This window comes from Lolium rigidum, chromosome 1 (assembly GCF_022539505.1).
Source record: "Lolium rigidum isolate FL_2022 chromosome 1, APGP_CSIRO_Lrig_0.1, whole genome shotgun sequence".
Classification (NCBI taxonomy): Eukaryota; Viridiplantae; Streptophyta; class Magnoliopsida; order Poales; family Poaceae; genus Lolium; species Lolium rigidum.
The window spans coordinates 51,045,278-51,070,324 of record NC_061508.1 but is presented as its reverse complement, the minus strand read 5'-3'; the positions used below and the strand labels follow the sequence as shown (position 1 = coordinate 51,070,324).

At 43.5% G+C, this 25,047-nt stretch overlaps 1 protein-coding gene and 1 pseudogene across 1 annotated transcript; one reads left to right on the top strand and one right to left on the bottom strand.

Annotated features, from left to right (window-relative positions):
- Positions 1–1,724: 1,724 nt before the first annotated feature.
- On the top strand, positions 1,725–12,228 carry LOC124707752 (annotated as a pseudogene).
- An 8,952-nt stretch (positions 12,229–21,180) lies between these two features.
- LOC124707744 (exocyst complex component EXO70B2-like) lies at positions 21,181–23,638 on the bottom strand. The gene is made up of 3 exons (XM_047239426.1): positions 22,875–23,638; positions 21,256–22,197; positions 21,181–21,184 (listed from the first exon to the last, which is right to left on the bottom strand). Exons 1-3 carry the CDS (start codon positions 23,636–23,638, stop codon positions 21,181–21,183), a joined length of 1,710 nt encoding a protein of 569 aa, XP_047095382.1.
- Positions 23,639–25,047: the final 1,409 nt, after the last annotated feature.

Genomic DNA, 25,047 nt, shown 5'->3' with positions numbered 1-25,047 from the left:
AAAATATTATTATCTCTTGGTCATTAGGATGATAATACTTTTTTTTGTAATGATAACCACAGAAAACCACATGTTAGTGCTTGTTGGTATTGGAGTGCTGAGAAAAGTCGGACAATTCTGCTTTCTTCCTCACCCAAATTTCCCCAATTTTAATTTTAAAATAACAAACTTTTCCCAATTTCACATTCTCCCGACACCACCGCATGGGTTACTCATGCCGCCCGTGGCCACACACGCCGCCAAGGTCACTCGCCGTTTGGCGCCCGTCCACGGCTAGCTCTCTCACGTCCATCCCATCCTCCGGCGCCGAGCCACTCACCGTCGGCCTCCACACCCCCGGCGCACGGTTTCGGCTGCCGGCCTCCCTGCCATTCGGCGGACGGTTCAGGCTGCCGACCTCCCCGCCCTCCGGAGCTAAACCACTCCTCCATCAGCCGCACGGTTGTTACTCCGTCGTTAAAGAGTTGCCCGTGCTTTCCTTTGGTTCCCACGCGGGCCCACTATTACTATTTTTGGAAATATTCCTTTACCACAAATGGATAGCTTCGGTGACCTGACTATAAGCAAAAACAAGGTCGACCTCGATGTAGTTCTGTGCAGGATAGAATGGGAAATTAATATGGCATTAACCAGAATCATTCAATAGATCAGTTTGAACCGTAAAATTGGTTTATAATACACAAACTTTACCGTTCATTTTTGTCCGCTCTTTCCCATTCTCATGGCACAACAAAAAAATTCATATGATAGCAATTTATTTCTAACATTGTCATATTTTTTATATGATACGAAATTAATTTCTGATATTACCCATAAAAAATGGTACAGAACTCCAACACGATTTACACATAGTAAACACACAAGCCAAATATATGTTTCCAGCTATTCTCATCTCTTTTCTCAATTTCTCTTGCGCACGGCAAATGAGGCGTACGCGGTAGACCACACGCCATGGTCGCTGCTTAACCCTTGATCTACTCCCTCCCTTCTCCATCCAAAGAGCCGAAAAAATTTAGTCGCCCCGTTCATCCAAAGAGCTACCGGCGGCCGCGACGTGCACGCACCATGGAAAAGCCGACTCGCACTGCTACACCTTCCGCATTTGCGCTCGGCGGTCCCACCCATCGGTGCGGCGATGCCACGCCACCAGAGTCGGAAACGATGGGTTGCCATGATGATATGCGTGTGGTAAATTGAGTCAAACTGTGATAACTCCATCAAGGTAGTTATTCCTATTAGCAAGATAAGATAAGATGGTTAGCTATTTTTGAGGAGTGCGGACCGGGTGGTTTGAGGGAGGAAATATGAATTGAAGACGTGGGGGTATTATTGTCCATCCTGAAAATGTGACACTGCGGCATTCACCAGTTTGCTCTTAATAGTAGAGATATATTTTATTCCTTAGTAGTTAGTTCCTTTACATTATTTAATAAGAAATAGCTAATTCATGCATACTTTATGTTCAAACAAACTATAAATAAACATGAAAGAGCAAACTTTAAGAAAAGACATTGTATACGGACTATAGTTAAAGAACAAGTCGAATAAAACCGAGGGAGACACCAAGTCACCAACCCTGGCGGCGGCGGCGTATAAAACTTGCCGCAACCGAAGCAACCCCTCCTTCTCTCGCGCCGCCGTCCTCCGGCGACTTCGTCCCCGCCGCCCCGCTCGCCGCCGGGCGCCGCCGACGCCGCGGATTCGCGTCTGCCGGGGGAGGCAGGATGGGGCTGCTGCGGGGGTTCTCGGTGGGGGCGGTGATGAAGCGGATGTGCAAGGCGGTGCTGAAGAAGGGGCTGGGCGAGTTCTTCCTGGGCGACCTCGATCTCGACCAGCTCGACCTCCAGCTCACCCGCGGCACGCTCGAGCTCACCGACCTCGCGCTCAACGCCGAGTTCATCAACGCCCAGGTCCGTCCCGATTTCCCCCTCTCTGTCCCGCTTGGGTTTAGTTAGGGCGCTGGTTTCCGCGTTCGACCGATTAGACGCGGTGGGTTGGGTTTAATTAGAGCGCATCCCGTCGCGATTAGTCCCCCGCCTGCTGACTGCTGAGGAGAATCGAATTATTCTGGTGCTGAAATAGACAGGTTGCCTGTAGTAGTAGGGTGGTGGGGAGTTGGACGAACTAATTCACTTTCATCTGGTTCTGGTTGCAATTGGATACTGGAACGATGCTACATGCCCAATTTTGGTAGAATTTCGCCCTTTTAGGTCAATTTATTACTAGAATTTTGCCGCAGGGGTAACTCGTTGATTTCACTAATCAGGATGGCGAGTTTTTCCTGTCGTAGCTGTTGTCTCGTTGTAGTTTAGGAGTATAGGATTCTTGGAGTGCAGTTTGTATCTACAACTCTAGGATTAGTCTGGTGAGGTCTCCGTGGCTACTCGCAGTTCCTTCAATTGAATCGGACTAACCTAAAATACTTTCAGACTGGAGAATTTGTGGCCGCATGCTGAGCACTAGTTGTGGATAACATACCTGTTAATTAGGGCATGAAGCTAGATGATGTTCTTCTAGCTTCTGCAGTTAACAGTGTTCAATCCCTATCTATCAACCTGACACCTGATTTGTTCTGGTACTTACTGCCTTAGAAAACTGTAGTGCTATCTTGTGCACATGCTCCCCCGCAAAACTGATGTATCTAAACTTGCAGTTTGTTAGATTTCATACTGTTCATTTGCCTCTTACGTTACAAAAAATATTTTAGTTAAATTTCCTTTTCTGTTTCAGCTATCAAGGTCTCCTTTCATGGTGAAAGAAGGATCGATAAAATCCCTGCTGGTTAAATTTCCTCTACAGCTGAAGAGTTGTGAGATTGTAGTGGAAGACTTGGAGCTTGTCCTTGCTCCATCTGTTCCTAGTGAAGTTCCACCTGTAGATGCCGAGTGCTCTGTTTCTGGTAATAGTAGTGGCACGCAGACATCGGTCAACACCAACAGAAATGAATCCGATAAACACTGTTCTACATCTGCATCTCGAGATGTGGATGAAGGCGTTAAGAGAATAGCCAATGCTGTCAAGTGGTTCCTGACAAACTTCAAGATCAAGTTTAAGAATACATATATTGTATTTGATCCTCAGACAAGTTTGGATAACAAGGTCTCGGAATTCAACCGATCACTAGTTTTCCGGGTTAAAGAGATAGAATTTGGAACCAATCTTTCAACAGATGGGCTTGTCAAGCTGAATAATTTTGTAACGTTCCATGAGGCGGTGATTGAGTTCTTGAAGATGGATCATGTCGATGTATTGCTTCAGAATAATTCGGATAGAGCAGCAGCTGACATCTCATCAGGTCATAGTACTACCTCGGTCTTGACAGGCCCCATTGGTGGATTCTCGGGGACATTGAACTTAAGCATCCCATGGAGTAATGGATGCTTGAACCTTAAGAAAATTGATGCAGATGTATCTGTTGATTCGTTAGAATTGTTGTTACAAATCAGCAGTATCCAGTGGTTCATCTACGTGTTGGATTCTCTGCATAGGAACCAAGGTGAACATAATTCTGCCCATAATACAGCAGATATGTCCTTGAACACCTCCAGATCTGCCTTCAACGCTTCGAAATCAGTGATGGCCAACAGGGAAGATTTGGATCAGATCGCACTTTCACAAGACAGGCAAGATAAATATCAGGATTCTTTCCTAACTAAGGCACATGTGATTCAGGATTGGATTCCGGAGCTAGTTGTTCACGAGGATCAAGGCGACCCTGATTCAGATTGTGATGAAAGGTCTGTTTCTTTGTTAAATCCCTTGAAATTCCTAATGATGTACGTTGTACCTATGTGTCTATCATCTTCCAGTTTACTTCAGCTCACATGATTAACCCCTTAAACAAGTATACTTTTGAGATAGCTGTTATCAGATCATTGTAGTAAAAATTAAAAGATGCTGTTGCTATGCCACATTGCATCCATGGTTTACGAATGTTTAACTAGATATACGATTTACAGAAATTTTGCTCCTCAATTTCACACTATTGTAATACATGTTTGGGGGGTTACAGCGAATTTTTCCTCTCGTTCCTTTTGTTCTTCTTGTCTTGTACTTTATCATCTGTCTTCTAGATGTCCTACCGTCATTAAAATTGTAACTTACCGAAATCACTGCCTGCTGGCATCAGTTCCTAGAATAGTTCTCTGCAGCTTTGGTATGTTTCATGGGGTTTTAGTGATCAAATGTGGCAGATCTCTTTTTTAACATTAGCATAGTTTTCCTTTCCTTTTTCCAACTGTCTTTAATTATATACTTATCCTGTAAGAGGCTATCTCTTGCTACGTGTGTTTGTTTTTACCATTATTAAGAGAAGCATCCCATTTTTAGGCAAAAAGAAAGAAAAGGAGATTTGGACTAGCCTAATTGGATTACTGATTTGTTGTTATCTTTGACAGCATTGATCAGTTCTTTGAATGTTTTGAAGAACTGAGGAACTCCCAGACAAATTTAGGAAATAGTGGCATATGGGACTGGACGTGTTCAGTGTTCAACGCTATTACTTTTGCATCCACTTTAGCTTCTGGATCAGATCAAGTTCCTAAAGGTATGTAATGTTTATTTGTTATGGCTTTATGCCTCATATTCTATTTGGTTGTCTGGTATGAACAGTGCAGTAGCAATAAATGCAATAATTTTGAATCGTGCAAGTGGTTTAGTATTTTACCTTTTCTTATTAAATTATCTGAACTTCTATATATCAGGACTTACTTCTCTTTTCCTTCCTAACAGAACCACCGATTGAGAAAACCGTACGGGCTTCCATCGCTGAGATATCTGTTATTCTTTTGTTAAATGATGAAATGGATGCGGGCGATTCGAGTGCTTCTACCAGTCTATTCCATGATATGAGAAGTTCCGAAATGTTTTCGAGCTGCCTCTCCTCTGGGCAGATAGAACAATCAATGATGTCTCCTGCTACTGCTTCCAGCTTAAATATGCACCATCTTGAAGCCAAGTGTCAGAACATCCATCTTGAACTTGAGGTACTTTTTCCCTCCTCCAGTACTTGTTCTCAGTTCATGTATCATTGAAGTGTTATGAAGCTTGATGCTGAATCTTTTTTTCTGATGTCCGCAGACATATCCCAGAAACTTAGGTTTCAAGGCATTGATTGCCCACATGAAGCTTGATGAATACTACAGTACTGAAAATACTAATTCAACCCACTCACACCTTGGGACTGCTTTCTTAAATAATAACTTCTGTAGAGAAGTTCAAGCTGCTCTCCCTCAATTCCCATTTGCTGCTCAAGATTACTGGGTGGAAACAGCTGGACGCTTTTCTCACAATTCAGATAAATTCATTAAGGTTGAGCTACTAAAAACATTTGGTGAGTGCACATTCCATTATGATGTCAGTAACACGGATCAAGATGGCAACTCAGGAAGCTCAACTTCACTGTCAATTCATTTGGCTCCTTTGATTTTGTGGGTGCACTTCCATACAGTATACATGGTACTGAAATTTATCAGTAAAGTTAAGTCTGATCTTCATGGAGAGCATAAACTTCACAGGGATGGTGATGAAAAAAACAGCAAATTGGCTAATACTTCGTCCAGCGAGAGCCTGAAGGTTCAGATAGCCCCATCGCATGCAAGAATCATTCTTTGCTTTCCTTACGAGCCCTCTTGGGATTTAAGTCGCCCGTCCATCTTGGATAAATTCCTTGTCCTCGACCACACGTTATCTCAGAAAGCCCCTTCCCCACTTCGAAATGAAAGATCTAATGATGGTCATCCGAGCACACCATCTACTTCACTCCATTTGGCTACTGGGAACTTTGACATCTACTTCATTAAACCTGTCGGTGTATTGGATGGTAGAATCGGCTCTTTGAGCAGGCAAACTTTCTCTGCTTTGAAGATTTTATCGGTGACTAGATCCGAATATCATGACTCCAGCATTAGAATGATCCGGAAAAGTCATCCTGTAACTTGCCCTGAGATGGTGAACAAAGTATGGAGTTTGCCAAACCTACACGACCAGAAGATTACTCAGAAAGAAAATAACAAATGGGTCGGCGTTGCCTCTTCTACAACTTCACAAGATCTTGTAGAGTCAAGTTTTACTATACGCCAGGAGCTCATTCAGAGCACTGAATTCTTGCTGCATGTTCAACTTCCTTGTGTTTCAGTTCATCTCAATAAGAAGGATTGTGGACAACTAAATCAGCTGCTAGATCTCATAGTTGATGGGCTGTCAGATGTAGCAACAGGCAGTTCTGAAAATGGCAAGGACAAAAACAGCGAAGTTGCCATTCAAACATCTGTCATTTTTGAATGCAGCATGTTGGATATTTGCACTGAGTTGGATGAAACTGTGGAAGTTAGTCCTTCATTGCAGACAGAACTAGAAGGCTCCTGGAATCGCCTCAAGTTGTCCGTTTCAAAATTGTCTCTGTGCTCATTTTCTAATGTTGGTGGGGTCAATAATTCCAGTTTTCTTTGGGTGAATCATGGTGAAGGTGACCTTTGGGGTTCTGTTAGTGGTACAGATGATCAAACTTGTGAAGAAAGCAAAGATTTTCAACTAGTTATTTGCAAGGACTCCGCTAGTCAGCGGGGTGACGGTGAAGGGAACAATGTATTGTCTTTCGGAACTGCTGGCTGTTCTCTGACCCACATCAGGAACCCAAAGCTACAAGAGAATTATACTTCTGTCAATGTTCGTTCTGGGACACTTGTGGCACCTGGTGGACGAATGGATTGGATCAGTGCAATATCTTTGCTGTTCAGTTCAGGTTCAAGTGGATCTGAACAATCCAGTAATAGTAGTAGCACAAATAGTTCACAGGCTGGTGAACCTTTTTGGTCATCTTTTTCCTTGAGTTGGCTGATGTTGCTCTGAGCTATGAACCTCACCGGAAAAATTCTACACTCGGTGCTGAAGCTCCAGATTGCAAGTCTTTTTCATGCCTTTTAGCTGCCTCTTCATTTAAACTTCATAGCAAATCTGCATCAGACTCCGCAGCTACTGATTTTGACATCCAACTACGAGATCTCGGGTTTCTCATCTGTGGATCATCTGGTTCAAAAAATGTTACTTGCGGTTATGATGTGGATTACCTCCGTCAAATGGGCTATGCTAAGATTGGCCATAATACATTCGTTGAAGCTGCTCTACGAATTGATACTTCCTTTTGGAAGCTTGAAATATCCGAGTCACAATTTGATATTGGTACCTGCCGTGATTCAACATATGGCCTTGTCCATTTGGTTTCTCAATTACAGAAGCTATATGCTCCAGATATGCGGGATGCCTTAGTTCATCTCCAATCTAGGTGGAATATTGTCCAACAGGCAAACACGCAAAATATGGCCAGTGATGCATCAGATATGTCAGAGAACAGCACTGACAGCTTCGCAGATTCAGCAGAGACCAAGTCTGACGGTTTGCTTGATGACATAATTGATAATGCTTTTTACAGTGACCAGGCCAACACAACCTACAATTTCTGGGACAGAAATTGTCATAACTCATTTAGTAACAGTGAAGTGAATGTTGAGTATGAGATGAGTATGATTAACCCTGAGGCAACTGATGCCTGTGTTTCGCAAATTTCGCTTGCATCATCATTAGTCACTCCAGCAGACAGTACTGCTCAAATACCACAAAAGCAGAACTCCTGTCCTGACCACATCATTGACTCTTATTATATGCCTGATCTTCTGAATTCATCATCATCATCTCGTAAAGTAAACCATCAGTGCACATCTGGTGATGATGCTTGTAAAGCCGTGGACTGCGATGATGGTGGATGGTACAGCAATACTCCCTTGACGATAGTTGAAAACCATGTCTCAAAAAGGAACAACCTGCATGGAGGGCATGTGTTCCAACAAGAAGGTGATCATGCTGTTCGCAACTTGAATTCTGATGAATCTTGCAATCTGAAAGGCCAGATTCTTATTCATGATATAGATGTTAAGTGGCGAATGTATGCTGGAGATGACTGGTCATTAGCTGAGAACGATTTAACTAGCCGTACATGCTCAAATGGAAGAGATAGGAGTTCTTCTTTGGAATTTATCGTGTCAGGGCTCAGTATGCAATTTGATATGTATCCAGATGGGGATGTTTCTGTTTCTAAGTTAGCCATCTCTGCCCAGGACCTAAATCTCTGTGACCAAAATACGCATGCTCCATGGAAAATGGTACACATTTTTTTGGCTAAATTTCCTTGATAAATTGTTTTTATCACCAATTAATGCTAAACTTCTGTCTTTTTTTTAAAAGGTTCTTGGATGCTATGACTCGAAGGACTACCCAAGAGAATCTTGCTCCCCTGCATTCAAGTTAGAACTGGAGTCTGTAAGGCCTGAACCAGAGGCTCCTTTGGAAGACTACAGGTATGTGCAGCACTAGATTGCATACACAACGAATTAATCTACTGGAAAAGATATTTCCTTGTTTCTGTGCTCTGTACTGTGTTCGTCCTTCGTTCGATACTTAGACATATTCAAATGGTTAAAGGTAAATATTACTGTAAGGGTATCCCATATACATCATACATATACATATTACATGCAAGACATCCTTTAATCTGGTGGATTGTAGTAAAGTAACCTATGTGTTGGTTGCAGAACATTGTGAGATTAAGTTGTATACTTGGCTAATGTAAGGGATATATGGAACATGTCATTTTAACAGTTCTATAGCAGACATAATTTATACGTAGTAATTGGATCTAATCTGATGTAGCGTTTTGACCCAATTCCACTATTATAGTTGCTTGTGCATATTGTTAACGCTTTGGAAGTTCTGAGAAAAGTTCCAGATAGCAGATCCATATTCTTCATGCATATTTGGTTGGTTGTTTATGAAGCATTGTTGCTCTTTAGACCTTTGAACTTATAACTAATTTGTGTCTCTGCCATACTTTAGTGTTAAATTGTAGTTCCAAGGAATTATGCTGGCTATTTTTCAACTCCTATCTGACACCTTTTATGCTCCCTCAGTGTGTCGATTAACCCTCTTCTCTTGCATCTTTCTTCAGGTTATGCCTTGAGATTTTGCCTCTTCAATTACATCTTGATCAGGGGCAACTGAACTTCCTCATCAGTTTCTTCCAGAATGAATCTAGCAACAGCAACCCTCATCTGTCTTACGAAAATGAGATTGTTGGTATGGACAGCACAACATATGGAAGCGCTGCAATTGTGGATGAGGCATTACTTCCTTTCTTTCAGGTATTTGAACTTACAATGACTGTTTCCCTCTTAATCACGGGACTTCATAGGGATCACATGAGAACTTTCTGCACCCAGTAACCTGGCATACTAAAAAAAATACGAACGCCAACAGTCATCGAGTTCTTCCGTTTTTTCATTTTTTGCACTAGTAAGCAATAGCCAGCTGGGCTCTGTTTGTCTTCAGTGAACAATCTAATATTTTTCTATGGTGCCAGAAATTTGACGTGAAGCCTCTGGTTCTGCATATTAATTATATTCCTCGCCAGTTTGATCCTATTGCACTTGGCAAAGGAAATTATGCAGAACTTCTCAACATCCTTCCATGGAAGGTAATTCGTTGTTGCATAAGAAATACTTTAGAGCAGTTAGTTCACTGATGATTATCTGTGTACCAACAGACAACCCTGAAATATTTTTTGTGTGCAGGGAATTGATTTGAAGCTTAAGAATGTTTCTGCAATGGGTGTTTACGGGTGGAACAGTATATGTGAAACAGTAGCTGCGGAGTGGCTGGAGGACATTTCCAAAAATCAGGTCCTGATTTTCCCCATGCACAACTGTACATTTAGACATGCTTATTGTTGTATACATGGACATGTACATACTTAATACACTCGATATCATAAAGAAACACAGATTAAATATGCAGTGCTTCATGTCAAAGCATATGTACTTCTGCAAAATAAAGAGAACTGTAAATCTGCTTTGTCTTGCAAAAAGAAATCCTGCCCTCACCTGAATTGACAATATGCTGCTTGTGTAGGTCCATAAATTGTTAAAAGGGCTCCCACCTATAAAATCATTAGTTGCTGTCGGTTCAGGCACTAAGAAATTGGTTTCACTACCATTCAAAAGCTACAAGAAGGACCGCAAGTTGCTCAAGGGAATGCAAAGAGGTAAGCTAGATCTACACTATTCTACGACACTGATATGAACAATTATCTAACATTTCTGTTGAAGTGTTAATAATATGTGATGTTATTATATTAATAAATCAATTAGTTACTGATGACATGTGTTGCAAGAAATATTGTCAGTCTTACATGCCGTTTGACAGGTGCGGTTGCTTTCATCAGAAGTGTGTCCATCGAAGCTGTAGGGCTTGGCGTCCATTTAGCAGGGGGAGCTCATGATTTGCTTTCGAAGACAGAACGTGCACTTACAGCTGTTCCACCTCCTTCAACCTCGCGCGAAGCAAGAAAACCCAAAGACAATATAAGAGCCAACCAGCCTGAAGGTGCACATCAAGGGTTGAAGCAGGTATTGTCTGAATTGCGTGATAAAAGCATCTCCTGTTCAATAAAAGACAATTAAATCTTCAGGAGGCACCTGCATTGCTAATGTCTTGTTTCGATCTATTTTGTTTTGTTAGAAATGGACCTTAAAATTGGTTCCTGTTAATATCTCTGAACTCTATCTAGTTCTGAAGCCTAACATAATATAAGACGGTTCATTTCTTGCCTAATGTTATTAATATTCACTCAAAATTTGTCCAGGCCTATGAAAGTTTAACTGATGGGCTTGGAAGGACAGCTTCTGCTTTGATTGGCAATCCTATCAAGGTTTATAATCGTGGGGGTGGCCCTGGTTCAGTGTTGGCTACTGCAATATGTGGAGCTCCAGCTGCTGCAGTAGCCCCAGTATCAGCTTCTGCTCGTGCTGTACATTATGCACTTCTTGGGCTAAGAAACAGGTGAGTTTTTGCCCGTTCTCAAATACTGCTGGAAACAGTCTATAGATACAGGCATACATCATTTAGTTACAACCATCATAATGGACTATTGACTTTGCTTTTCCTGTCTTCCTGATTTCTTAAATTCGTTCATTTCTGTCCTCAACAGGCTGTCGATATGTATCAGTTTATTCTATGTATGTAGTAGGTCAAGTGGTTAAATATTATGGGAGGGTGGGAGTAGAATTTGCTCTTTATTCACATGTATTGTCAGTGCTTATCTTCACATTTTATATTATGGGACAGAGGGAGTAGAATTTGCTCTTTAGTAACATGTATTGTCAGTGCTTATCAGCTTGCAGTTGGCAGTAGGCACTTCACATTTTAGACACTGCATGCACATTTATGTTACCAACAATGATCTATGGTGAAGCTAAACCGTGCAAGAACTATACAATTGAATTCTACTCCCTCCATCCCATAATATAAGATGTAACACGGAGGGAGTATAAACCAAGCTTGTAATATATTGGACAATCCATCTGTAATGTTATTCTTTTAAAAGAATTACCTGTCGACAGTAACAAAGATAATATTAAGGAATACCTTCGATGTTCTGTGGAGGTCCTAACAATATATTTCGGGCCAAAGAAAAATAATGCAGCTGATTTGTCCCTTCGCAGTAACCTGGTTTCGCACTGACCGAGCTAAGTGTTGCTGAACATTTACTGTTATTGGTACATTATTCTTACGTTTTGTATATTTCTCACAGCCTGGATCCTGCACACAAGAAAGAATCTGCATACAAATATTCCGGGCCTTCTCAATCATAGACTTCATTCATGAGGAGGCTGGTTAAGCTATGGTCATATCGCCATCGTCTCTATGGAAGAGGAGCGGTTGAAGAGCACCCGTTTTGATTCCATAAAGTGGCGGCGGGCTAACTTGTACAGCGTAAGTGAGAGTTCCGTGTTGCTGTATTGCTAGAGACCATCTGTTTTGTTCTTAATGGAGTTTGTGATACATCCATGCAGGTGTACAGCTTTTAGCGTAGGTTATATGTGGCATCAATGCCCTTCTATAGTATGCAAGTTAATACACACCATGGGTTGTAGTCACCACACGTTCTCCACCTCGGGTGGAAGTTTTGTAAGCTCCTGGCCTAGGCATTTGACCTAAGGTAGAGGGAGGGGCAATGGCCCCAGATTTGTACATAAGTTTGTTGCTTTCTGAGCTGTGCAGATGTAAATAGTAACTCTTCTGTTTCGGTTGCTAGTATGTTTATGGGCTTGCTAAACCGCCAATGATACATCCTCACGCTTTGCAAGTGTAAATATTAGTATTACCAGGTTTTCTGTACTCTGTAAAGTTGTTGCTTTCTCAGCTACTATTATATAACTCTTGTTCTTTGATTTTTGACCCTGGTGATAGTGGATTGTCTTTCGTCAAATATTCGCAGTTAAATTTGCCCATTTTGTTATGGCAGAGATCAAAGTGTGGTTTAACACGTGATGAGCTTTAGCTGAAAAGTGCAAACGGTGCTTTGGACTGCATAATCCTGATTCATTTTTTTTTGCTTATAAATAACTCATTATTGTTCCCAAACTTCAAATTTCGTGATAACTGAAACTGATTTATGAATTTTGGAAAAGCAATCTGAACCTTTTGCAACCTGAAAAATACTATTCTAGCTCAGTTGTTCACCAAGACTACAGAGCATCTCCACTCGTTGGAGCTCCCCGGGGCCAAATTTCCGTCCGGATGAACCTAATCCGGATGAATTTTTGCACTGGGAGGAGGGTTTTTCCAGCCGTGCCTCGCCCAAGCCTCCTATTCGCCGCCACGCATCGTCTTTCTTCGCGCTTCTTCGACTCCTGGGACGACGCCGCCGCCACTCCGTGCGCCTACGCCGGCGTCGTGTGTGCACCCGACGAGGAGGACCCGCCCGTCCTCACGCTCGGCAGCGGCGGCGCGCGGGGCAAGGGGCGGCGGCGGCGCACGGAACAAGGGGCAGCGGCGGCGCGCGGCGCGGGGCAAGGGGCAGCGGCGGCGCGTAGGTGGTTGCGGCGACGGCGCGTAGGTGGTTGCGGCGACGGCGCGCGGGGCAAGGGGCGGGCGGCGGCGCACTGGGCCAGTGGCGGGAGTTGGAGCGCGGGGCCAGGGGCGGGCGGCGGCACGCGGGGCAAGGGGCAGCAGCGGAGTGCGGCCCCGGCGGCTAGCGTGGGCGTGGGCGTGGAGAGGCGTGGGCGTGGCAATTATTTCGCTAATGGCCACTGACGATGGGCCAGACGACTTGTTTTCGTCCATCCGGAGTCCCCGGGAGACCCCCGGGAAACCGAGGATGGCATGGGGAGTCCGGACGAAAATAGGCTCAAATCCGGACCAAAACGAGGAACCGGGGGCCTGACTGGGCCTTTTTCGCCGTCCGGATGAAAAAAAGTGGTCGTGGAGGGCTTCTCGGGAAGACGAGTGGAGATGCTCTAATACCTACTTCCCCCATTCAAAAAAAAAAATGAAATTCTACCTTTATCCTAAGTTAAAATATTTGACCAAGTTGGCTGGCGCAGTGGTAGAGCGTTTCCACCTTTGTCCTCGAGCTACCCCCACAACGTGTAGGAGCTTTAGCAGTGGGTGCGCTCTTTTCAGATTTTGAAATTTCTAAGATTATATCGGGTTTTGTCTTATTTTTGTATTGAGGTTGTCCTACTTGTCTTCATTTCGAGATGTGCAATGAAGTAGCATGAAGAGTGCGTCTTGTGATTTTATAATGATAGTCTTCCGCTTTAATATCCATAGAATTTGATTTATGTTCTTAAAATTTACTACTGGAGTATGGTATGGTGAAAAGTGCAATAGCCGAGCATGTCCTCATTATGCTTCTCCTCTCCACCTTGCCGTTGAGGCCTCCTTCTACGTGCCTTCAATGGATGATGATTCGATCGATCTTCCTCTACCCTCAAATTTCACACTGAACGTCTGAAGTAGCCTTGAAGGTGGTTGCCGATCTCAACCTCGTCGTCATCGCCGTCTCATTGTCAATGGCAAGTCCTCAGTTCTCCCAAATCTTTGTCTTAATCCTCCATCTTTTCCTGCCCCTCCTCCTCCTACTCATCTCCTCATATCCTCCTCATCTCCTCCTATCGATGGCACGTGACCATTTGGCAGTTAGCTTTTTCACAAAATTATTGTAGATTCGATTATTGTACTGACTATGATGATTTACCTAATCCATATGCGGTGTTCTTGTAACCGAACATGGGGAAAGTGTGTGTGTGGAGGGATTGGGGGGGGGGGGGTGAGGGGTATCTTGAGCAACATGATCCCGTGCGATTATAGTATGTACAATGTCGTACATTGAGAGAGTTGAGAGAGATGTTTTCTTTGTCGCAAACGATGAAACTGCTTGAACCACTAGTAAGAATATGACTATGGGTGGAATCTTACTAGTGGCAGACCCTATTTTTTCTACGCCACCACTATCAGCACCGGCGGAGGTAAATTAGGTGCGGAGGTAAATTAGGTACGCCACCAGTAAGCTCTTACTAGTGGAGTAGATTTCCCCCTAGTATAGTACACCAATATTAAGTGGACCCCACAAATCCCCTAGGTCCGAAACTATTGCTTGTACGCCACTAGTATCAGAATACTGTTTGGGGTGCCCAAAGCGGTCAGCTTACTGGTGGCGTACCCTACTTCTGGTGGCATATCCGGGCGTCGGCTGTTTCGCATTCCTCGATCTCATCCTCACTCTTCTTGATCACAGTCGCCCTGGCCTTGCCCCGTACCTGCCCGATCGCCCCGTCACGCACCACCCCGGCGGTTGTGATAGATCGAAGACGACTTCGACCACCTGGACCTCCTGCTCAACCCAACGCCCGGGTGATGGTCCTCTACCTTGACGCGCGCCAATGTTCACATGCAGGTTCGATCCCCTTCTCTTTTAGGTAGATGTTGTTGCAGGTTAACTAAACCTAAGTTTTGGACTAGGTTTAGAAACTAGGTCACAAATAGTTTATCTCTTTATAACACTGTTTAGTTTTGCATTTTTTTAGAATGTCGATGTTTAAAATTTTGTGGCACTATGTGATCCCGGGATGGTGTGATCTCACCTTGTGATATGAACAAATACAAATCTTGTGCATCCTACTTGTTTTTCTTACTCCGTCTCTGGAATTTGTGTCCACCGTAAGTATGAGGCATGTCGTTGTTGATTTGTCCAATGATTAAAATGTTGCGGCAATATAGGTGCCTCAATTTCAGATGTGATCCCGCGACGGTACAAGCGAGCCTTGTGATATGCACAAATACAAGTGTTGTGCATCCTACTTGGCTCACTGGAAGCTCAAGATGGAAGGTTGAGGCGGCCAAGATGGAAGCTCAAGCCGGCGTCATGAAACCCATGAATGAAGCGACGCAACTATTATTGGCCAAGATGATTGAAGAATCCAAGATCTTGATGGCGGAAATGGTGAGCATGGATCCATTGGCGAGGGCGTGGCACGAGATGTACCGCGAGCGCATCGGCAAGGAGGTGATGGCGGCGCAAGCTGCGACGACGACCATGGCAGCATCGGCACCATCGACCCACATGCCTGCGCCGGCGTACATGCCGGCAGCGGCATCGACGAGCATGGCTGCGCCGACTCCCATGCCTCTGTTGGCGTCCACTAACGAGGTGCCACAGGTGATCGCCACGAGGAGGACGTCGTTGAGGTGCAACCCAAACTGTTTTTTGACAGCCGGACTATGATGAATGATGATGATTTAGTGGCCAGATGTTAGTCTAGAATTTGTATTCAAAAACCTTAAATTCAAATGTCTATCCATGTTTGAGAGTTTTATTTATTTTTTGGTTAAAAATTTTCTATTGGGGCCGCCGGTGTGGGGAAGCCTTCTCCAAACGGAGGAAGGTATGCCGGCGTCTCCCATACGTGAGTGCCCGGCGCAAGCCGTCGGTGGAGATGCTCTTATACCTCACTATGGGTAGTCTTTGCTACTCTCTCAGTTTCATATTGCTTTACATATAAGGTTTTGTCAAAGTTAAACTTTTCCAAGTTTGACCAATCAAATGTAAAACCATATTATTATTTAGAAAATCAAAATGATACCATTAGTACCGTAATAAAATATATACTATCATGTCATTAGATTTGATTTTGCATGTATTGTTGTTCTATCATTAATAGTAGTTGATCAAAGATTACAAAGCTTGACTTTGAGCAAACCTTCTATACGCAGAGTAATATGAAACAGAGGGAGTAACATACAAATCTTGCACGCTATCGTAGGAAAAACATTACTCCACCAATAACATGCAAGTATGAGCGAACAATTATTAAATGGAACGTTCACAGTTAGACTTTGCAATTTTGAATCTGACTATTTTTTCTTGAATATAAACATTGTATTTTATGTACTAGTAATATTTTCTAAGTATTTGATCAAACTTTGTAAAGTTTAAATTCTAGCTAAACTGAAGAAACTTAATTCGGCTCCCGGGTGCGTAAATTCATTAGGTGATTGTCTACAGAAACTAGTATAACGTGCCAACACTCGATGCATTCTGAGAACACCCTTTTCCTTTTAATTTCCCTGTCGACATCTGTTCCATTTGAAGTAACCCTAGGGCACGACGTGCCGCCTTGACAGCCACAGCTTTTCCCTCGCTAACCCTAATTAAATACTCGCCTCGCCTAGTAAATAAACCAGCTGTTCGCCTCGACTAGTTCTTTCTCATTCGCTCCGCGCGCCTTACCCAAATCTGCAAAAATCAGGTCCACGCCGCAATTAGGCAGTAGAAAAATCTCACCTCCACTATAATACTGCCCCCGCTAGGGTTTCCATGCCGCCTCCATGGCACCCGCGGCCGCCTCCAGATCCTCCTCCAGCCGCCTCGCCTCCCGCGGCCGGGGGCCGCCTAGCTCCGCAGAGGGTTCGAGGTGAGTTCCGATGGGAATTTCGGGCTTGTACCAGATCTACCTCCTGTTTTGCTTCTCTGCGCGCACCGCCAACCGTGGCCGGCGAGGCAGAATGGTTCATTCTAATGTAGTCGTCGGACGGGTTTGTGTGGTTATCGCCGTGCGAGCGACCGGATGGACCGATGCGTGTTCGTGGAAGCAAAGTACACATCCTGTGCAATGCCTAATTGATACGTATGCCTTTTTTTTTTTCTGGATGCAATTCTGTGTATTAAGAGCAAAATCCAGACGGTAAACACCAGGAAATGCGATGGCACGGATCTCAAATTTTGCAGCCTGTACTTAGCTACTCAGCTTTACTGTAGATCAGCATTCGAAATTTACGAAAACTAAATAGGAACACTGTAGGACAGTGCCCGGTCTGGGCTAGAAACTTGCTTCTGATACAAATTGCTCACTCGTGTAATTAATAGGGTTGCCAGACAGCCTTGCCTATGTCTGTTTGAGCCTTATCCACCATTATCGCAACGAGTAAGAGGCCAGAAAGCGTCCCGTCAGTGCGGGCGATGCTCATGTTTTTATGCGCTAGTCCTCTCCGGGAAAAGACCGAGCACCAAAACAAAGGGTGTTCTGTGATTTATTTCATGCTTTTTTTTCCTTTTTTTTTTTTGTCTTTTGATCATCGTGATGTTTCTACGCAGTTATTGCATGTGGTGGCAACCAAGCGTGAGGCTACAACTGCATTACTTGCAAGGAAGTTACAAGTAAGAAATATATACTCTTATGTTGTACACGAGAATGTTGTTTATGCCGCTTCATGTTTATGGGTTTCCCAAGATTTTCTGGACGATTAAAGTATTAACTGCTCGATTCCCAAATGTTAAGTAAATAGCAATTAGTTTTTTTTTTTACATTGTAGTTTGCTCATCATATTTTCTGTGTCAAATATTGCGAGGCAGATCAAGCTTGAACTGTATCATGAACAAAGTACTATATCTCGTAGAGGGAGGCGGTGTCAAATTCACGAGAAAATAAAGGATTTGGACATTGCTTCGGTACAACCAGAAAAGAGTTAACTAGATTGACACAGTCTCACAACCCTCTTGAATCTCTAAGGACCACTGAATCCTTGTCGTTCATAAGAATCTAGGGCCAAAGAGTATCCTAATCTCTAGATCCTGGGAACGTCCTAATTGCTTATCTTGCTTCGAGTGAGAGTTTTCCTTTGTGACAAAACAACACCTAAATGGTTGTATGGCACCTCTTGACCCGTCCTATGATAAAAATATATCTCACCTTCCATAGCATGGTGGAATAATCAATTTATCATACATTGTTTTGTCTTGCCTGTATATTGTGGGAATGTGGATGTAATCTTTCTCTGTTGAGAACTATGGTTTAATAGGTTGTGTGTGTATTTATTTTAAGGAATGGGATTTTTCAAATGAGGGATGTTTCCTTCGAAGACTACTATTTATGTATCCCTCTTACATGCATGGTGCAGCTATTACAAGTCTGTTCCATTTGAAACTGTAACATTTGGTGTGTTTGCACACTTTTTAGAGGAGGTGTTTGCAGTTGCACTTGGGATGTCTTGCTGGAAGGATCATGTACCTTTTATTACCTGTTTGGTTGAAGTTTAGGAGTACCTAGGCACCCTAGCATGTTTGGCTAAACTCGTGGCAAAAAAAAAAAAGGTTCCAGAACTTAGCTTGGCTTAGGGCATGTTTGATTGATACCAAACATACAATACCAAAGTTAGCCAACTGTTACTTTACTACACTAGTGTTAGTTCAATGCCAAATATGTGCCACGCACATTCTCTTAGCTCAATCGTACCCATTCTTTTATTGATATGGTTTTTGTTTCCAAGCGTTATCTAAGGTGTGGTCACTGATTTGTTGGCCGTAACGAAATTGGCCTGTCTCACTTTGTGACAACACTGTTTGGTAGCGAACCAAACAATCTTTAGTGAATACTGATCCTTGTCACAACACTTGGCTAAGAGAAGTATGGCAAACTTTTGCAAACTTTCAATGTTTATGACGTGTTGTGCAGAGCTGATATTTTGGCATGCCTCAGGTCTATGAATAAACACTTAGCCAAGACAAGTATGAAAAACTGTTGCATTGTTTGGTTCCAACCAAGTGGGCACTTGAACTCCATCCCTCTTCTGTGAATAGGCAGACCTCCTGCCATCTGTTTGAAGAAAGGATTTTGTTCAAACCATGCACTCAGATTTGTTGAAGAACTAATATGGTAATAGGTTGTCCTTTTTTCACAAGATTAGTCAATGAGAAGCTACTGTCGAAATGTAAACTGTATTTGCTCTCAACTCTTTTGTAACATGGGGGATCTGGACATGCATTTGCCCCTACAAATATAGGATCAAATTTGCATATGCTATGCCATTGAATAGTTTAAAGTTGTTTACGCACTAATGAAGAATTGATTGAGCCTGCATATTTTTGCATTTGCATACAATATGCTTCAGTGTCCTCTTAGGATATATGTTGTTCCATACTGGGGCATAAAGTTGTTCTCTAAATTTTGGAGATGTCTTACACCTAGGCCAGAACTTCTCTTCCCATTAGTTTGTCTCTAGGCATATATCATAGTAATTCTTTGAGATAAATTCAGCTGATGAAACATTATAAGATAAATATTGTATGGCATCATCCTATCCTATATGTGCGTTGGAAAGCTCTGCCTGATTATGGCTTTACTTTCAGTTGCTGAATACGCTTGGATTCATAATTAATACATTTTGTCCCTGATATTTTTTGCAGTTTTGTTTGAGATAGTTCTTATGTGATTTTATTGTGATGTCTTAACAAATTTGAACAACTTCAAAAGCTACAGTTTTGTATTAATATGCCATTTAACTCTTTGCAGAATGTATGGATCATCATACCCGTGACTTTCTTGCAAGTTGTGCAGTTGCTGTCTCAAGCTTGATGCCTCTGTTTGCCAGAACTATGATGTGAAGTAGGAATTTTAGCCAGGTTCTTTCTCTTGACCAGTAAATCAATTTTGAAAAGTTAATGAAGTAATAACTATATACACAAGGCATGTAATATTTGAGAGCAGATGCCCTTTTTTCAACATTTTTATCTCACTGTTTGATAAGTCCTTTTTAATGAACTGCTTAAATAAGTTCGAGGAGGCATTCCACACTAAAACTACTCACCTGTTTTCTACAATTTCATGTTGGAACAGTGTTGAAGACTTAAATACTATTTACTGTCACAGTTTGTTGAGTACTCTTAACTGTATAACGTCCATTAAACAAGCCTCCTTTATTCCCAGTGGTTACATGAAGCACACGCTCTTTGGTTTTGATGCATAATTAGTTTTACCAAAATTTGACAATGCACATATATTTTCCCTCAGTTAAGGCTTGTTTGGTTTAACGCAAATAATTACCTTACGAAAATAGCATGCCAAAAATGTGGCGAAACATCCTTTTTGGTTTGTTAACGAATCCAGAATTTTAAGTAGATTTGGGCAGTATCTTTTTAGTGCAAACATGTCAGCGAAATTTTGGCTGCAGTTTTTTTCTGTTTGTCTGACTGAATATGAAGCCTGCCACCTTAGCAAGGCTGAGGTGAGATTAGCCCCTGATGTGGAACTTCAAGAAGTACTTTCATTTAATTGTACTAGATAGATTGCTGCTATACATTAAGCCTGTCAAAGCAGGCACATGTGTGCACGCATAAATGCAGATACATTACTCGAATACAGAAATTGAGTATATGTTTAATGGCCTTGTTTGGTACATCTATTGGATGGGATGGGTGTGATTTAGCTGATTAATTTTGGAGAGAAAGCAGATAGATATTACACACATGGATATCTACTTATGACTACCATATGTTGGCATCATTATCCATTTTTTTTTCCATTTGTTGGTTCTTTCCCGTGGTAGCTTACCTTAGTTGGTGTTTTTTGTATTTGCTGTATGTAGGTGAGATTGGTCACATTAGTAGACAACTAATGCATTGCTCCTTGCAAAACATGAGTACATGCTTGCAGTAAGTGGTGAAGCGAACATGTGTTATGATTATTTTACTTCGTGTTTTCTTATCTTGATTTTATTAACATAGGTGCCATTGTTTTTAAGTCTGACTAGCTATATGTCTTAGTTAACGAAGCCTGGTAGCCTGTGACATGAATTTGGTTTATATACTGAAAGGAACAATCAAAACAGGTTTTGCTGCTATCTTGATATTACTTGGACATGATCCGTGAGCAGTAGTGCTAGGAACGTCTGCCCTCTCCATCTTCTCCTTCAAACAACTCTGACAGCAATGCAGCCAGGCTCTCGGCCGTGTACTTTGCAAACTTCTGAAGCTTGGGGTGCTTGAGCAGATATGTGTCATAAACAGCGACGACCTTATCTGAAACGGCCTTCCGTAGTGCCGCACGGAGCGCGGGATCTGGGACCTTGCAGCGTGCATGGCCGCTGTACGCTTTCTCGAGAGTGGAGTTGAACTTGGCCAGGATCTTCACAGTGGGCTTGCCGGTGCCTGTGGCTTCGAGGCAAGCCACCACTGGCGCCCAGGAAGCCTCTATGTAATCTGTCATGTGCTGCATGACTCGACCCTGGCACCGCGCGACCCACTTGTCTCCCCTGAGCAAGCTGGCAGCATGCTGAAGCACATAGCTGGTATTGTTAGCTAGGAAGAGGTGCTGCATACCTCCTCCTTGGGTGCCGCGGAGAGCGGATATCTCCTCAAGGTTTGTTTCCAAGGACGTGATTAACTCGGAGACGAGGTCATCGAACGAGTCAATGCCCTCAGCACTGCAGGTGCCTCCGCTCTTGCTCTTGAAGATCAGATCCAGAGCACCACAGTGCGGTGCCAATGACTCCACGTAGGCCATGGTATACCGCGTCAGCGGATGGATGCCAGCGCCGACACCTCGTGTCGTGGTATGCGTTCCTGAGCTAATGCCAGTTCGGATCTTGGTGATGAGACTGCTGACCATGACCTTCAACGCGCGTGCCAGCTTGGCAAGGACTACCTCGACCTGCCTGGAGATGAGCTCCTTGCGTTGCCCGGTGAACACCTGAATGAGACTTGGGACAGCACTGCCAAGGACCTCGTACATTTCTAAGACATATATGAGCTTCTCTACTGAGTGCGTGCTGGTGAACCCATCCGCAAATCTGAGCAGGATGAAAGTACTCCGCTTTGCAATGGCCATCAGGTATTCGTCCTTGAACCTGTCAAATGCGCCGTTGCTCTGTGCGTAGAGCTGCATTTGCATGGCAACAAGGGCCTTCCCCACCAGCTTAGTCGCCAAGATCCACCGCCTGATCATGTCCTCCGCTGTCCACCACTCGGCATTCTCGTAACTGATTGCCTCATTGGTCTCCAGAGAGCATCCCACTTGGAGAATCGACAGGAACCTGTTCCATGGTGACAATCTACGAAGCACCGATACGGCGAGACAGATACGGCGATACGGATACGGGGATACGGGATACGGCAATTTCTAGAAACAACAATACGGTGATACGGCGAATATACATATAAAATTAATGAAATGCTATGCAATAACTTGTGAAGTCAAAGAATAATTGAGGCGGCGGAGGAGAGAATGATTCCAGGTTGCGGGGAGGCGATTCTAGACGGCGACGGTGGCGGTGCGCTCACTCCTGAGGCCTCAGGTTAATCAAGAAAATAGATAGATAGCGCACTGGCTATGAGGGTCACTAGTGGGCTTTGATTGGGCTTCCTAACGTTCCTGTGTCCTAGCCGTGTCGATGATGTCCCTGGCAGTGTATCGGCGGTGTATCGGTATTTTCTTTCTTTCTTTTTGAAATCGGGAAAGCCGATACTCCTGGGATACGTGTATCGCCCGTGTATCAGGGTATCGGAGTATCGGTGAAGTATTATACGCGGACACGGCAGATTTTGAAGTATCGGTGCTTCGGAGGTGACAATATTTAGTTGTTTAACACCAAGAATTAAAGGAAGCAAAAGGCAAGTTCAGATCCAATATGCATCTCAGATGAACATGCTCTAGTATATCTTCCACGTCTAGAATAGATTAAATAGGATTTTTAAAGCAGCTAACTAGTACCTGTCTAAAACGTCGCAGGGAGCGATGGTGAACGTCTGGAGAAGCTCTTTGGTGTAGCCGGCACGGATGACCCGTAGTGAGATATCATGGAGGACAGACAAGCTTCCTGGGCAGATCAGATCGAGCTCGCCCGGGAACTTCCCGTCCAAGAAGTCATCAGGCCCAGCTGGCTGGCTCCCGCCGGACGTGCACAGCTCATCGATGGTGCTGAAGCTCACCTCCCCTGTGTTGGTTCTCACCGTGCTGGCTGTGCTGCTGTCGGTTAGGAAGACAAGAGCCGGTGACGACACACCTGCTGTCATGGTCATGGAGATGGAGAGCTTCTCGATGGCGAAGCAAAGGCCTCTCCTGCCTTCCAGCTGGGACCCTTCCCAGACTCTGAGACTGAGGAGCTCCTCCATGAGGTGCGACATGGCGGCGCGCAGGGCACCATCCATGCGGCGGCCAGCTGCAGTGGCCATGGGGAACGCTTGCATCTCCTTGAGGAAAACGATCTCGTCTACCGCGGCGAGGAGGCTTTTGTTGGTGCAGGTCGCTTGTGCGTCCCATATACCAAGGGTGTTGCGATCGCCGCTCATCCGGCGACGCCCGAACTCGACGATGACATGCTCAGCGACGGCGAGCCGGTCCTCTGCTCGTGTTGTCCCAGCAGAAGATGTAAAGTCTCCGACGTCCTTTCCTGCTGCGGCGCCCATCAAGATTTGCCTGAGCGGTGAATAGAAGAGGCACTCCGCTGGCGGTTGCATTTTAATTTGCTGAACCATGACTTGGTCTGAGGTCTGAGGTGTTGACTGACAGAGTCAATCGAGATGGAAGGAACGCGGAAATGAGGCGGAACTCTCGTGCTATTGTCCTTGAATTGTCTAGGAAATCAAAGCAAAGTGGACTTAACAGTCTTAACATAAAAAGACAAAAGGGTGCTAATTTCACACTGAACCTAGTCATAGTGGGGAGTAACATAGAGTAGTAACATGTATATTTTACTAATCTATGTTACTATCTTCATAGTGGGTGATAATTTATATTTGGTTGAATGGATTGTGTCATTTATTTATTATGTTGTAGACTCATCTTGTCTTCTTTTAGAGTGTGTGATGTTATGATAACATAGCTAGTTACCACCATACTCTTTTCCTTCATTTATAACGTTATTATCATGTCATCAAAATATCTTGAGTGTGTGAAGTTACTACATATGTTACTTCCACTATCAGTAGTCTAAAAGATTTTTTTTTACGTTGACTTGCTTGATGTAGTATGTAGAAAATTTTGAATACATGCTACTTCCTTAATTCTGGCAAGCTTGAATAGGTGCTACGCTCCAAACTTTGATTGTACTTACGTGGTACAAGCCTTCTGTGAATTTGTGGGCTGTACATGTTTTTATGTTATTTGTCACAAACAGTTTCTGTGAATAAATAATGAATCTAGGATGTAATAATAGCACCAACATTTTTTTTTAAACAAGGGTATTACACTGAAGGACCCAAAATGGGCACACATTTTACAGAAAGGATCCTAGAAGAAACACAAACTACAACATAGTCCTGAGTGTTTATGAAAAGGACCCTACATAAAAGATAAAGATTACAATCTTGTCCTCCTTCACTGATCTTGGGTAAAGCACTCCAGGCACGACCACCAGCTATGCTGCCGGGACTTTGCCTTCGGGGCGGGATAACTGTTGACCGCCGTACTAGAGTTGAAGATCCTCCCGTTTGGCACGCCAACTGGGAGATAGAAACATAAGAATGAAGAAACTGAAAGTAGCAAGTGAAAAGCAATATTACAATACCTTACAACACACCAGGGAGAGGTCATCATGAAAGAATCCTTTAGCATATCATATATTTCTGAATGGGGGCTTTAATGCATGCATCATGCAAGCAAGCAACTATATTATGAATGTCTGCCTAGCTAATCTATTAATTGGGTTGCTTAACGGATCAATGGGGAAGATAGCTAGCCCAGGAAGTGGTATAAAATGAGGACAAACAGAATGAAGCTGCTTGCCGAGAAAAAGAACAGAATGAAGCTAGAGAAGATTAATGGGTCATATATATGGCTGATAGATGGAATGACGTCTCACTCTCACCTCATGTCATGTACGAAGATGCTGCAGATGAGGAGCAATGCCCTTGTCTGCAGATGCAGCATCATCAAGATTCTCATC

Coding starts and splice junctions, on each gene's coding strand:
- LOC124707744 (XM_047239426.1), bottom strand. CDS start 23,638: ATGGTTCAGCAAATTAAAATGCAACCGCCAGCGGAGTGCCTCTTCTAT. Junction 22,198..22,874: donor CCCTGCGACGTTTTAGACAG/GTACTAGTTAGC, acceptor ACCATGGAACAG/GTTCCTGTCGATTCTCCAAG.